This window comes from Bidens hawaiensis, unplaced genomic scaffold (genome assembly GCF_021521415.1).
Source record: "Bidens hawaiensis isolate Kalapana, Puna unplaced genomic scaffold, B.hawaiensis_p1.1 tig00011541_1, whole genome shotgun sequence".
Classification (NCBI taxonomy): domain Eukaryota; kingdom Viridiplantae; phylum Streptophyta; class Magnoliopsida; order Asterales; family Asteraceae; genus Bidens; species Bidens hawaiensis.
The window spans coordinates 405,875-420,356 of record NW_027491903.1 but is presented as its reverse complement, the minus strand read 5'-3'; the positions used below and the strand labels follow the sequence as shown (position 1 = coordinate 420,356).

The 14,482-nt window shown below is 41.6% G+C and overlaps 1 protein-coding gene across 1 annotated transcript; it reads right to left on the bottom strand.

Moving 5' to 3' along the window:
• Window positions 1–753: 753 nt before the first annotated feature.
• On the bottom strand, window positions 754–6,324 carry LOC143538247 (CBS domain-containing protein CBSCBSPB1-like). The gene is made up of 14 exons (XM_077031846.1): window positions 6,194–6,324; window positions 5,158–5,326; window positions 4,637–4,769; window positions 4,151–4,321; window positions 3,967–4,045; window positions 3,736–3,849; window positions 2,566–2,632; window positions 2,386–2,491; window positions 2,236–2,294; window positions 1,663–1,772; window positions 1,452–1,585; window positions 1,294–1,379; window positions 1,123–1,212; window positions 754–1,006 (listed from the first exon to the last, which is right to left on the bottom strand). Exons 1-14 carry the CDS (start codon window positions 6,322–6,324, stop codon window positions 824–826), a joined length of 1,632 nt encoding a protein of 543 aa, XP_076887961.1. The 3' UTR covers window positions 754–823.
• Between the last annotated feature and the right edge of the window lie 8,158 nt (window positions 6,325–14,482).

Below are 14,482 nucleotides of genomic sequence, written 5' to 3'. Positions count from 1 at the left end.
GCCGCTAAGCCGTTATTAGGTAACTTGGCGGCACCTTACTTATCTATAGCATTTTTTTCCGTTTTGATACCGTAACAAGCATAACGGAAGCCGACTGAACGGAATTTTTTTTGTTTTAATTCCGATAACGTAATAGACGTGACAGATGTCAACGTAATTCGCATAGACTTACTGCCTCAACGTCCGAGTTTACCAAACAACACCACCTCTTTGGTCCACCCATTTTTATATTTTTCTCTTTTGTAGCTCCGGTACTGTAACGAACGTAACCAAAATCGACCGAATTCGTGTCTAATTACTGTCTCAATGCTCGGAACTGACAATGCTTGGGTTTTACCACCACCCGGGTTTACCGACTAAACAAACGTCGTTTTAAGTAATTTATTTTTTTTTATATATTAATTTGACAAATAAATTTTAGGGTAAATGGTGTCTATACCACAACGAACGTAGACGATACTGACTGAATTGAATTTACGTCGACTCACCGACGTAACAGCCGGGCTTTACCAAAGCTCGATTATACCAACTGCCCTGGCGCTCTAGTTATAAATATAAAGTTTAATATCCCCAAGTTCCACTAACTTACCCTTTATACCATATAATTTTTCAATTGTTTTTTAATTCATTATAAAAAACAAATTCAATCAAGAGATTCTAAAAGCATGCAAGTGCCAAGAGTTGAGATTTTTGTTTTCATTTATATTTTCCATTTTCTTTATAAGATCCAGAAAACTGGACAATGAACAAGTTACAAGTTACAAAACTGGCCCTCCAACCAACTTCTTTTCATATTTTTAAAACTTGTCACCCAAAGCTAATCTCAATTGCCAGATCTTCTTAAGAAGGCTACTACGCCTAATCCAGCTACTAACGCGGCCCCTGCTGCAGCTGTACTGTATGCAGAAGCCCATGCATCGGCTTGACCGGCCTCCATGCCCCCTGCTGATGATTGTGACCCTCTTCGGTTACTTGTCCCAGAATAATCTAAATGCAACTTCAATCCCTGTTAATAATATTCACCATCAAGTACCACATTCTGTCACATTAACTTTTAAGATATTTGACTATTGGAATGTTGTAAACTGAGAAAAATGTAATAGTAAAATAGACTCAAAATACCTTCCAACCAGCTGATCGTGCGTGGTCCACAGCTGCAGTAAGATCACTGTCGGATGCTATTACGACTTTGTCCTCGTCTTCGTCTTCATACTAAGATACAATATATTTGGTAACCATAATATGAAGGAAATAATTATTTGACACTAAATCAAATGCCGTCACATGTAGTACCAGAATCTGTGGGAGGTTGTTGCGGTCGATTTCACTCCCTAATCTTTGAAGTATTGCAGTTATAAGATCTGTCAAACTTCTAGAGTCTAGCACAACAATAACACAAGAAGTTGTAGGTTTTTAAAACTCAAAAATCAATTATATAAATAAAAACATACCGCAAATAAATCTATGCATCCGGCCCCTTTTATCTTGGATTTTGAAAGCAAATGAATTAGGATGAGTCGTTAAAGGATAAGCAAAAGATTTTCCAATTTCTCCACTTTCAGAAACTAATTTCAGTGAGCTCTCACTGCGATTCACAATATTTAGGAAAACAAACAATACTTTTATAAAAATGTTTTCGTCTTAAAATTGTGGGCCCGTTACCTTCTTGTGTCATCCTCGTCATCTATTGGAGCTAATGCCATTGCAGTGTCCCAAAACTTCTGCATCATTGAACTTCCTCCCTCATTATTAACACTAGTTGCATTTCCCACCTAATTTGCAAGAAATGGGTCATATTTATATACATTTGGTATGTAGGTAGCAAAATGAATGGGTCGGGTGGGTTGGGCCAAACGGGTTCATGTCAAAATGACAAAACGGGTAGTTTTGACCCACGAACACTTGTTTTAATTATTTATAACTCATTGGTGTTCTTTGTATTATTACAATAACAGTATTATTAATAATAATCTAATCTTTGGACAACTTGAGAGACTTTCAACCTGTTTGACCGTTTGAGAAAATAGACAACCCAAACGGACCCGTTTATTAGTAAACGGGTCACAGTTTGCACCCGTAATTCATTTGTACGCTAGCATGCACACACATACATATGTTTCAATACATAATATTACACTGTATGTATTATGTAAGATTTAAAATCACATAAAATAAATGGTTTTTTGTAAAAGTTTAGATTATCAAAATTTAATCTCATGTAAGCAGTTTACTTACTGTGGCTATTGCAGCGTGAGCGATGTGGAGAACATCAACAATGGCAACAGTAGTTCCATCTGCACCAAACCAAATGCCATTTAGATATACAGCCTGTATGTATAATGTTTATATCAAATGATAAAATGAAACATACGACGCAGTCTTTACCTCTATCGACAACGGGAAGATGTAAAAACTTTCCATCGTGCATGTGGTGCAAGGCATCAACAATAGGTGTATCGATTGTAACACTTTCTGGATTTGGAGTCATTACCTGCATAATAAATCATGCAAAAATTTAAAATAGTAGTTGAAAAGATAGTATATAACCACTTACGAGTTAATCACCTTCTCCACTAAGGTTGATTCAGCAGGAATATCTTGCGCTATCACCCGTGTTAAGATATCCTTTGACCTAATAATGCACAAAACACATGTTACAATATGATCTGTTGTACTTGCATGGCTTTTTCCAAATGCGTCATTCAAAGCTTGTAAATGAACTGAACGAACATGACGGAACATGTACTTGTTCGTTTGTTTAGCTTTAACCGAAAAAAAGATCGAACAAGAAAGATTAAACTAACAGGGGTTTCTTGATCGTGTTGATTTGTTAAGAATACGTACATGCTCGTGTTCCTTTATGTTTGTTCGTTAACAGTATTAATGAATGGTTCACGAACAAGCATAACTGAACGCAGATGAACGAACATAACTTAGCTAAAACAAGTTAAAACTTAAAATTAATGTGAAGAACAGTGTGTTGGGGCAACAAAATTATTAAAACTATACTAAGTTGTAATGGGACAAAAATTTTAAAGGAATATATTAATACACGTAAACGAACGAACTTAAACAAACATATACAAACGAACTTAAACAAACGGGCATAAATGAACGTAAATTAATGAGCATAAATGAACGTTAATTAACGACCAGACATTTGTTCATTTTTGTTTGTTTAACTAAATGCATAAAATTTTTTGTTCATATATTTGTTACTAAATAAACAAACATAAACGAATTCCCGCCGAACGGTTCACTGAAGTTTTGGTTCGTTTACAAGCCTAACTCCAAGAATAGTATAAATGTTTGAATAAAGTGATGAAGGATGTTTTGATTCGACACTTTTGGATCCCTAGCTCCCGAGGCGGTTCGCTTCTTGGAGCGGGTGCAGAAGGTGGTCCACAGTGACTCGCAAAGCCCGAGGAACCAAGGATTTATATTTAGTAGAATAGGCTTTGCGATTCAAAGGGGATAGCGGTGCAGCTTCTTGCTCGCTTACCCATTATACAGATGTAGCTCGGTTTGTGTTATATATAAAAATTTTAAATTTAACTTAAAAAAAAATTATAAATACACTCAGAGAAACTTTACATCCCGTCTGACCCGTCCGGCCCATTTCATTTTTAGCTAATGTTTTTGTTTGACCCGTTTGGGATAAAACATAACTCAAATTGACTCATTTATAACTCAATTGGCCTAAATTCCATATCTATGAAATAGGGAGAAACTCACGTTAGAATCCCTCGTGGCTTGTTATCAATTGTTACAATAGCAGAGCTACTACGAAACTCAAGCATCTTTTTAGTTGCCATCACAACAGTGTCAAATGGCGAAACAATCACAACCCTGGGTATAAAGAACAGTAAAATATCTCAAATTAGTTTTAAAAATTGTGGACACAAATGTAACGGCATAAGTTAAGTGATACAAACAATAAAATAAATATGTGAAGGTATTACCTACTTTGAATTCTCCGTAAGAATGGTAGACAAGTTAGGCTTAAACATCCGTTCTCTAAGTGTTTCAATGAACGCATTGGGACCTGTGAAATTATAACAGCCAGAAGAATGTGCATATGATTAGACCATTAATATTCCATAACTGTAACATAATAGTAGAGATTATACATTTTAATATATAATCTAACCGGGAAAAGAAGTTCCCCAATGCTTTTCAACACCTTCAACAGCATCTGCAATAGCCTTGCCCTTTTCAGCTGCCCGTTCCATACGGGCAATAGCATCATATAAACATTTTGCTATATCAAGCAAAGCAATAATCTCACCATTCTCTACAACAGGCAAATGCCTAAATTTTCCTGCAAACGTAATTTTTATTTACAAGATTAGAAGGTTATAGAAAGACCAGAGGTAATGTAATCTACTAACACTATTTCCCCTTTTTCTTGACTCTGTATATACCGCATGCTATACAATATATGATATATATGACCCATACCGGGTTCCTTTTGACCCGTTTAATTTGTTCCATATTTAGACAGAATTTGAAAGTTTACCTGCTTGACTCATTAGAGGTATATATAAACATATCACCTATTTCTAGGTAAAATGGGTTGAATTTGCTACCTATAGGAAAGACCGACCGACATGTTTTTTTTCTAGATGTTACAAACCTTGCACCATCTTTTGCAGGGCATCCACAGCAAGACTATCAGACAACACATAAATTGGGTTCTTTGTCATCACCTTTGATGCCGGTGTGTTCATAAAATCAAGCTCAGGAGCAATAACTTTCATTGTAATGTCCTTCAATCAACAAAAAGGCTAGTAAGTGTAACTTCATCCTAACATGATACTCATTATGTCACAATTAACATCTTTTTCACAGTTATGTTAGGTTGATTTTGAACTCTTGTGACAAAATGAGTGGGCCACGTAACGGATCAAAACAGGTAATATTTTGAACCTGGCTTGGTTGTTCTGGCTCAAAACACGATTTGTTCAAATTTTATTTTATCTTTTACAAGTGATTAGTGTGTTAGGTATTATTACAAAACAATACTATTAAAATATGGATTTATACTTTTGCATACATCTGTTATCGATCTAACATAACCCACATCAACCCAATGACCCATTCATAAGAGAATGGATCAAAACTGACATCTCTAGATTGTCAAGAATCAAGACAAACCTTATCTGTCAATATACCACTGAGTAATGCATTTGAGTTCGTAAGCAAAAGAGCATCCACTCTTCTAGCGGCCATCCGACAGCAGGCTTCATAGATAGTTGTTGTTTCAGGTATTGTCAAAGCCCTCGATAGGCGCAGATTCTTCACAGCCCGGTCCCCTGTTATGCCCCTGTGTAGTTGCACATAAGCAAGCAAACTCAATTATTATAGAAAACCTTTGATATTAACTAATTTACCAACTGGTTCGTATATTGTGTCTAACAATAATCTGTAATTCTCCCTTGAATAACAATTTGCAAACAGTTCATTCATAAATGATCCACAATTAACAATAAAAATCTAGGTATCCTCAACATGACGGTAATTCACCTAGTTGCTACATTTCCATGTCTAAATCCAAATCCGGAACAAAATGTTTTGTTTATTAATAATAATATAATTGTTATTGTTATGCCCCTGTGTAACTAACTAAACAATATTATTATTATTATTATTATTATTATTATTATTATTATTATTATTATTATTATTATTATTATTATCTAAAAAACTAGTTCCAATAATTCTCTATTCATCACACCTCCAAAGCCTCGGCCTATATTTATAAATCTAACGGACATTAGCATACTGATCCTATAACAATTAGAAAACTAAAGCAACTTGACCGACTTGTCAACTTAGGTCTTTCCATATTCACCAACACGGTCCGAAACCACCAACAAATTGATTCACTAAGTGGTTCTTAATTATATTGTGTCTAACTAACAATAATCTATAATCCTCCCTTAACTAACAATTTGCTAAGAATTAATTGATAATAATCCACAATCTATCCTGATCAACATGAGGGTAAAACTAACGCATATATATATATATATACACATTTCCAAATCACGATGCAACGTTTTGTCTGGTAATTATTATTGATTTGTAGGTTAAGTTGATTAAACAGCGTTGTGACGACGCTAATCTGCATAATAATCAAAATCGGGATCGGTATTACGCAAGCTAAATAGAGAGAGATGAGAATTGATACACGGATGAACGAGATTTAACGGTGGAATCGTTGCTTTGATTATTATTATTTGTTTGTTGTTTTTTCTTCCGAGAGGATGATTTTGATGATGACACCGACATACTTCTCCGTGAAGATCCTCGAGAACTCATGATCTTCACCAACCACTCTGACACCTAATAATCAATCAATCAATCAATTCCGTTAAAACAATCACACAACGGAATTAACTTAATGTCTGAAGAATTATGATTGCATGATATCAGCAATGGCAACTGTAGGGGTATGGTATTAAACCCGGTTTACAATCCTAAATTTATTATATTTGGTTTGTTTTATTATATAGGCTAATACATTTGTTATTGGGCTGAGGAGGTTTGTGGAGGTAGCCCTAATTGGGCTAGGCCCATTAGGGTATCATGATGGTGGCCATGAGACTCTATATAAGGAGGTCTTCACCTCCTTATCATGGGGTCATGCTCAGTAGGTGCCACCACCAGTTTTTGTGTCTGTGAACAAGAGATCTTCAAGATCATCTTAGCGGTCACCTCCACACCCCCAAAACGCCACTGCAGATCGCGAGCAGCCGGAGGAGAGAATCAGCAGGCCAGGATGCGGTTCATTCATCTCGAAATCCGTGGAAGCTCCGTCATGGGTCAGGTCAGATTCCATTTCGTGCTTCGACATTGGCGCCATCCGTGGGACGGCAATGAACCACACTGGCCTCTCTTCTCGGCCCTTCGATCCGTTCATCAAAATCTCAGGAAGAACCACCAAGCCTTTGGGGGAAACCCTTAGATCTATGTTTTCAGATCTGGAAAATACTTCCAGATCTGGAAGATGCAGGAGGAAACCACCAAGCTTTTGGAGGAAATCCTTAGATCTGTGTTTTCAGATCTGGAAAATACTTCCAGATCTGGAAGAAACAGGAAGAAAACAACGAGCTTTTGGGGAAAACCCTCAGATCTGGGTTTTCAGATCTGGGTTCGTCCGAGCAGCAGCCACACCTCATATTCATAGGTTTATAAACCCTATCAGATCTGTTGGTTTTACATAAAACCTACCTGATGTGGATATTCAAAACCTTTGGGTCGCGCGCGCGCCCAGGCAATTACTCTGCGCCTCAGCGGGTCGCGCGCGCGCGCCCAGGCAATTACTCTGCGCCACAGCGGGTCGCGCGCGCGCCCAGGCAATTACTCTGCGCCTCAGCGGGTCGCGCGCGCGCCCAGGCAATTACTCTGCGCCACAGCGGGTCGCGCGCGCGCCCAGGCAATTACTCTGCGCCTCAGCGGGTCGCGCGCGCGCGCCCAGGCAATTACTCTGCGCCACAGCGGGTCGCGCGCGCGCCCAGGCAATTACTCTGCGCCACAGCGGGTCGCGCTCGCCCAGGCAATTACTCTGCGCCTCAGCGGGTCGCGCGCGCGCGCCCAGGCAATTACTCTGCGCCTCAGCGGGTCGCGCGCGCGCGCCCAGGCAATTACTCTGCGCCACAGCGGGTCGCGCGCGCGCCCAGGCAATTACTCTGCGCCACAGCGGGTCGCGCGCGCGCCCAGGCAATTACTATGCGCCTCAGCGGGTCCCGCGCGCGCCCAGGCAATTACTCTGCGCCTCAGCGGGTCGCGCGCGCGCGCCTAGGCAATTACTCTGCGCCACAGCGGGTCGCGCGCGCGCCCAGGCAATTACTCTGCGCCACAGCGGGTCGCGCGCGCGCCCAGGCAATTACTCTGCGCCTCAGCGGGTCGCGCGCGCGCGCCCAGGCAATTACTCTGCGCCTCAGCGGGTCGCGCGCGCGCCCAGGCAATTACTCTGCGCCTCAGCGGGTCGCGCGCGCGCGCCCAGGCAATTACTCTGCGCCTCAGCGGGTCGCGCGCGCGCGCGCGCGCAATTACTCTGCGCCTCAGCGGGTCGCGCGCGCGCCCAGGCAATTACTCTGCGCCTCAGAGGGTCGCGCGCGCGCGCCCAGGCGATTACCCTGCGCCACAGCGCGCGCGCCCAGGCGATTACTCTGCGCCACAGCGGGGTCGCGCGCGCGCCCAGGCAATTACTCTGCCCCTCAGCGGGTCGCGCGCGCGACCAGACATGAAGGCAGAGCATGCTCAAGCAATAAGCATGCTCAAGCATCAAGCATGCTCAAGCAATAAGCATGCCCAAGCAATAAGCATGCTCAAGCATCAAGCATGCTCAAGCAATAAGCATGCTCAAGCAGCAAGCATGCTCAAGCATCAAGCATGCTCAAGCAATAAGCATGCTCAAGCAGCAAACATGCTCAAGCATCAAGCATGCTCAAGCAATAAGCATGCCCAAGCAATAAGCATGCTCAAGCATCAAGCATGCTCAAGCAATAAGCATGCTCAAGCAGCAAGCATGCTCAAGCAATAAGCATGCCCAAGCAAGAAGCATGCTCAAGCAGCAAGCATGCTCAAGCATCAAGCATGCTCAAGCATCAAGCATGCTCAAGCAATAAGCATGCCCAAGCATCAAGCATGCTCAAGCAGCAAGCATGCTCAAGCATCAAGCATGCTCAAGCAATAAGCATGCTCAAGCAGCAAGCATGCTCAAGCATCAAGAATGCTCAAGCATCAAGTACGCTCACGCATATCGCATGCTCACGCGTAACGCATGCTCACACATCACAGATGCTCACGCATTCAAAATCTTTAGATTACGCGTCCCACCGCGTATCAACTTCGGGTTCCGCATGCGCGCTCCCGGCGATCACTTCGCCACAGCAGTTTTGCATTCGCGCCACCGCATACAAGTTTTCGCATACATGTTTCGCACTTCCTTTTACTAATTTGAGCAATATGACAACATTATATTGACATCAAATTAAAAAGAAAGCGAAGTAAAACATACATGCGTGAGCTCCAAGCTCAAACGCGTTGACGAGTCTTAACTCTAAAACGTCAGGGCCTTAGCCCAAAAATATGAGCTTTAGCTCAAACTTAAAGGTTGGGAATCCTCATAATATCCCGTATGGCTACGCGCCAAACTTAAGGGTTGGGGACCCTCATAATATCCCATACGGCTCCGCGCCATAGGCTGGGAATCCTCACAATTTCCCATACGGCAAAGCGCCATAGGCTGGGAATCCTCACAATTTCCCATACGGCTCCGCGCCATACTTAAAGGTTGGGAATCCTCAATTTCCCATACGGCTCCCCGCCATACTTGAAGGTTGGGAATCCTCATAAACCCGTCGGCCACGCGCCAGCTTTTATTATCATTACTTCCATTGCCCGTAAGACGCCCCGCGCGCAGGTTTCCATTATTATTACAGCCCGTAAGACGCTTCGCGCGCAGGCTACTATTATTATTAACAGCCCGTAAGACGCCCCGCGCGCAGGTTTACATTATTATTACAGACCGTAAGACGCATCGCGCGCAGGCTACTATTATTATTAACAGCCCGTAAGACGCCCCGCGCGCAGGTTTCCATTATTATTACAGCCCGTAAGACGCCCCGCGCGCAGGTTTACATTATTATTACAGCCGTAAGACGCTTCGCGCGCAGGCTACTGTTATTATTACAGCTTGTAAGTCGCCTCACGCGCCAGCTCAGTTATTATTACAGCTCGTAAGTCGCCTCACGCGCCAGCTCAGTTATTACTCTTAGCTCGTAAGACGTCTCTCGCGCGCAGGCTTTATTATTTTCAGCTCGTAAGACGCCTCTCGCTCGCAGGCTTTATTATTTTCAGCTCGTAAGACGCCTCTCGCGCGCAGGCTTTATTATTTTCAGCTCGTAAGACGCCTCTCGCGCGCAGGCTTTATTATTTTCAGCTCGTAAGACGCCTCTCGCGCGCAGGCTTTATTATTTTCAGCTCGTAAGACGCCTCTCGCGCGCAGGCTTTATTTCTCAGCTCGTAAGACGCCTCTCGCGCGCAAGCTTTATTATCCTTATAACTCGACACCACCATTATCTTAAGGATCACAACGCGTCACCATCATGGAGAAAATCTCCCAGACTCAAGACAATAAAGATAAGGCCGAATAAAAGGGAAAAAACCGCCATAACACCTTATAAAGTCCAACGCTCCACCTAAGCGCTTGCGCGCCCAGGAGCAACGCTGGACTTGGGGGGGCTTGTAGGGGTATGGTATTAAACCCGGTTTACAATCCTAAATTTATTATATTTGGTTTGTTTTATTATATAGGCTAATACATTTGTTATTGGGCTGAGGAGGTTTGTGGAGGTAGCCCTAATTGGGCTAGGCCCATTAGGGTATCATGATGGTGGCCATGAGACTCTATATAAGGAGGTCTTCACCTCCTTATCATGGGGTCATGCTCAGTAGGTGCCACCACCAGTTTTTGTGTCTGTGAACAAGAGATCTTCAAGATCATCTTAGCGGTCACCTCCACACCCCCAAAACGCCACTGCAGATCGCGAGCAGCCGGAGGAGAGAATCAGCAGGCCAGGATGCGGTTCATTCATCTCGAAATCCGTGGAAGCTCCGTCATGGGTCAGGTCAGATTCCATTTCGCGGAATTGAAATGATGATGATGATTATTATTATTATTGATTACCTGTTGATTAGAGGTTGAAATGATTCAACACAAGATTTTACAAGTCAAATTGCCAAAGAATTTGATTCTGGTTTCACGTCATGATGATGGATTATTGAAATTAGTGGCGTTTTACGTGTCAATACGTTTTTGTTTTTTATTTTTTAAATATGTCCACTATGGCATTCTTTATTAATTGACCCCGACACATTTCATTAATATGCCATTCGTTGACTTCTCTTGATAGTGCATCATTTAATGTTTCAGGAAAATGTTCATTGTTATTTTTAAAATATTTTTTTTTGGGTTTTTTTTAATAACGAATTAAACTATATCTCTAGATGTTAATTTATTGTAAGTGGTGTGTTTACTAAAATAAGATGCTACTATGTCACTATGTATTGTGTTGTTTAAGTCAGGGCTGGCCCAACTAATTTGGACCTAGAGCTAAATAAATTTTGAGGCCCCATTTTTTTCAGAATTTATTGTTACAAAACTTGTTCTACTTATTTAGATTTGGAACCGAAAATAATAAATTGTTTATGTAAAAAATGCAGTCCTTATGTTAAGGACACTTTTTGCTTATCATAAACTTTTTGTTTATCATTAAGAAATCCTTTACTAACGTTTATAGAAAGTAAAATGGGTTTAAGTGATTGAGTGAGATTAAATACAAATTAGAAGGAAATTCTAGATATAAATGGTGATATTTGTAGTAGTAATTTGTTTTATTGAAATGAGGTGGAGAATTTATTGGAGATAATATATGATGATGTATCATGTAAGGTTAAAAAATAAAAAAAATGTTGTAAAAACTTCAACTTGTGTGAGATTCGAACACTGGTGAAACAAATATAAATGTTGAGCATGAAAGACTACAAGAACAAACTAGGCCAATACAATAAAGTGATATAAATCTTCTTTATTCTTTTAATATATATTAATAGATGCAAAAAACTTTAACGGGGACCTTTAAAATTTGGTGGCCCTAAGCTGGGCTTGGGTTTATTACTCATATGGGCCGGCCCTGGTTCAAGTGAAGGCATTTGCGACGGGGGAGTGTCTTCAGCATGGAGGATGTGGCACCTGTTATCAGCAGGAGCATCACCACATCTTTACCTTCTAGGTGTCCTCCAAATTTAAAATTTTCTTAAGTCATCTATAATCTTTGTTATTGAATAGAACAAACAACAAGAAACACGATACCGATTTTTGATTCAACACAAGCTAAAGATAAAATCAACAATCGTTCTAGGCAAAAGCTAATAAGCATAGATAAAAATCGCCATTGTGATGATTGAATACAATCGCCAAGAACATAAAGGAAACGGTCAAACTATATCAAACTCTAGAGCGTAAACAAAAAAAGAAACGAAATCTAAAATCAGGAAAAATATCTCGAACAAATAACCCATGCATTAAACACTCCTGCTAATATGTTATCATTAACAAACACATAGGTCTCGGGCCTTAGGCCTTGATCTTTATAAGCTTCCATTCAGGCCGTAAGACGTCGGCCCATCCATCCATAAGTATGTCATGCATCAGCATCAACTTTAAGCCCAATAACTCTCTTATGATAAGCCAACATTCGAAGAAAACATTGAGAACATTAAACAACCAACCGACATATTTGTGCATTGAAGAAACACGGATCTACTCCCCTTGACGGGTCTTAGATCCAATGTGTCTACAAGGTAGGATACGGATAACAACCAGTACAATACAAGCCTAATTCCCCGAAGTCCAGTGACTGGAACCTGCAAAACAGACACCGCGAGCTTGTTACGGGAAGGACAAGAGGGGGGGCTTCCCGTAACCACCCTCCGGCGTGAGAATAAGTACAATCCTGACGAAGATAAGTACTTAAGTATATAGTGAGAGTACAGTGGGAGTGAATGAATACCTCATGAAGATTGAGAGGATATGTATAGCCGAAGGGTGTAGGAAGGTGATTGGGCCAGCTGTCCTTTTTAGAAGATGCTCTCGTAACCACCTGAACACGTGTCCTTATATGATAGGTTCAGTTACACGTTGCATGTGCATGTATAACAACCTGGGCATGCGTCCTTACAAGATAGGATGATAAATAACCTCTGGCCATGTGCACGGTTATAACGGCCTTGCCAGGTGTCCTTCATTGATTGGCCGAGAGATAACTTATTACCCAAGAAAGCATCTTGGTAAATCTTCTAGAACGCAGTTAGTTAATGACAGCTGTCCTGAGGCCACCTCCTGGTCACTTAATGCGGACGGGTATTCCGTCTTGCGGATGACTTTTGAGGGTGCCAGGATGCTTCCGCATGCGTCATGTGGGTGTTTCTTCCTTAGACGGTTAAGCGGGTGATCCGTATGTCCCGCGGGTGTCTTGTGAGGAGTTCTTAGTCGACCCGCGGGGTAGTACTTAAGGGTATTTGGGTCTTTTTGATACCCTACCTCTATAAGTCCCCCTAGTCCAGTGTTTCTTCCGCATGAAGTATTTTATGCGGGTGAAATTTTGGACTTAAGGGTGTTTTTGGGAATTTTTCTGAAATTTGCAAGTTGTGGTGATGATATTTTGTATTGGATAACCATTCAATAGTACGAGGTGACAGATTGCAGGCGTGTGTGTCAGGAGATATGACGTTTATGCCGGCTGTCACTGTACCCGACTGTTCACCTTTTTGCTTTTTCGAATTTCTCGCGTGACGTGGCGTCTATCAATTGGATTTCTACGTTCTCTCTCCACTGTTCATATCCCGTTGCATTAATTGCGATGTGTATAAATAGTGGAGGTTATCTTCACTTAGAAGTTTTTATCGCCTTTGATTTCTGAATATCTTTCTTCTTTTTCTCTCCGAAGCTTTCGATTAACCGCTCAATTTTTTCTTACAACTGCTCATTATTCATCATATCTTGCTGTAATGACGACTAGTCAATCTGAAATTGACGAGGTAGAGATTCAATGGGATCAATCTGATTATGAAAAGCTGATCGATACCTATGGTATTCCACCGGAGTGGGGACCGGAGTTCCCCTCTGCCGGATCTATAGCTAGTCTGCCACCTCCTGGCAAGATGGCTGTGTATGCCGACTACTTTGTCTATGGGAATTTCCGTTTTCCCATTACAAAGTTTTTCATGAAAGTATTGAGTGCATATGGGATACATTTATCCCAGTTACATCCTCGTTCCGTTATGCGAATTCGTCACTACGAATTCGTGTGTACAACACATGAGATGATACCCCGTCTTGACCGATTCACTTTTTTTTACCGAATGGTCAACCGGGGTGGATGGTTCACGTGTCATGCGATAGCCGACAGGGGTATCGGTCATGAAACTGAGGAGGGTTCTAAAGACTGGCGAAACAAGTTCTTTTGGATTTCTGAGGACGTGGTACCAGATATCATGGTCCGACGTCCGGCTAATGAGGCACTTCCAAACATTGTCACAGCTGCTCATGAGGGACGAGAGTGGTTCCACATCCTGGTTTCCGAGCCAACTCCAATGCGGGCGCTTCCCGAGGAAGCCCTCGTATGGCTGGTATGAGCCATCTATGGCCATCTCCCTACTTGGAACCTGTGTTCATTGGCTTGGATGATCGTCAGTTGCCTTTCTTCCTTTTACTTTTCCTTTTATAAGAGGATTATATGATTGACTTTCTGTGTTTCTCTTTTCAGGTCCTGGTCCTATGTTAAATGCTCGGTTTAACAACAGAGGTTGTACGAGGAAAAGCATCTGTGATGCAAAGGACAAGCATGTTCTTGAAAAGACTAAGGACAACTTCCTCTTTCCAATAAAGGTGCGAGCCGAACCCGTGGTT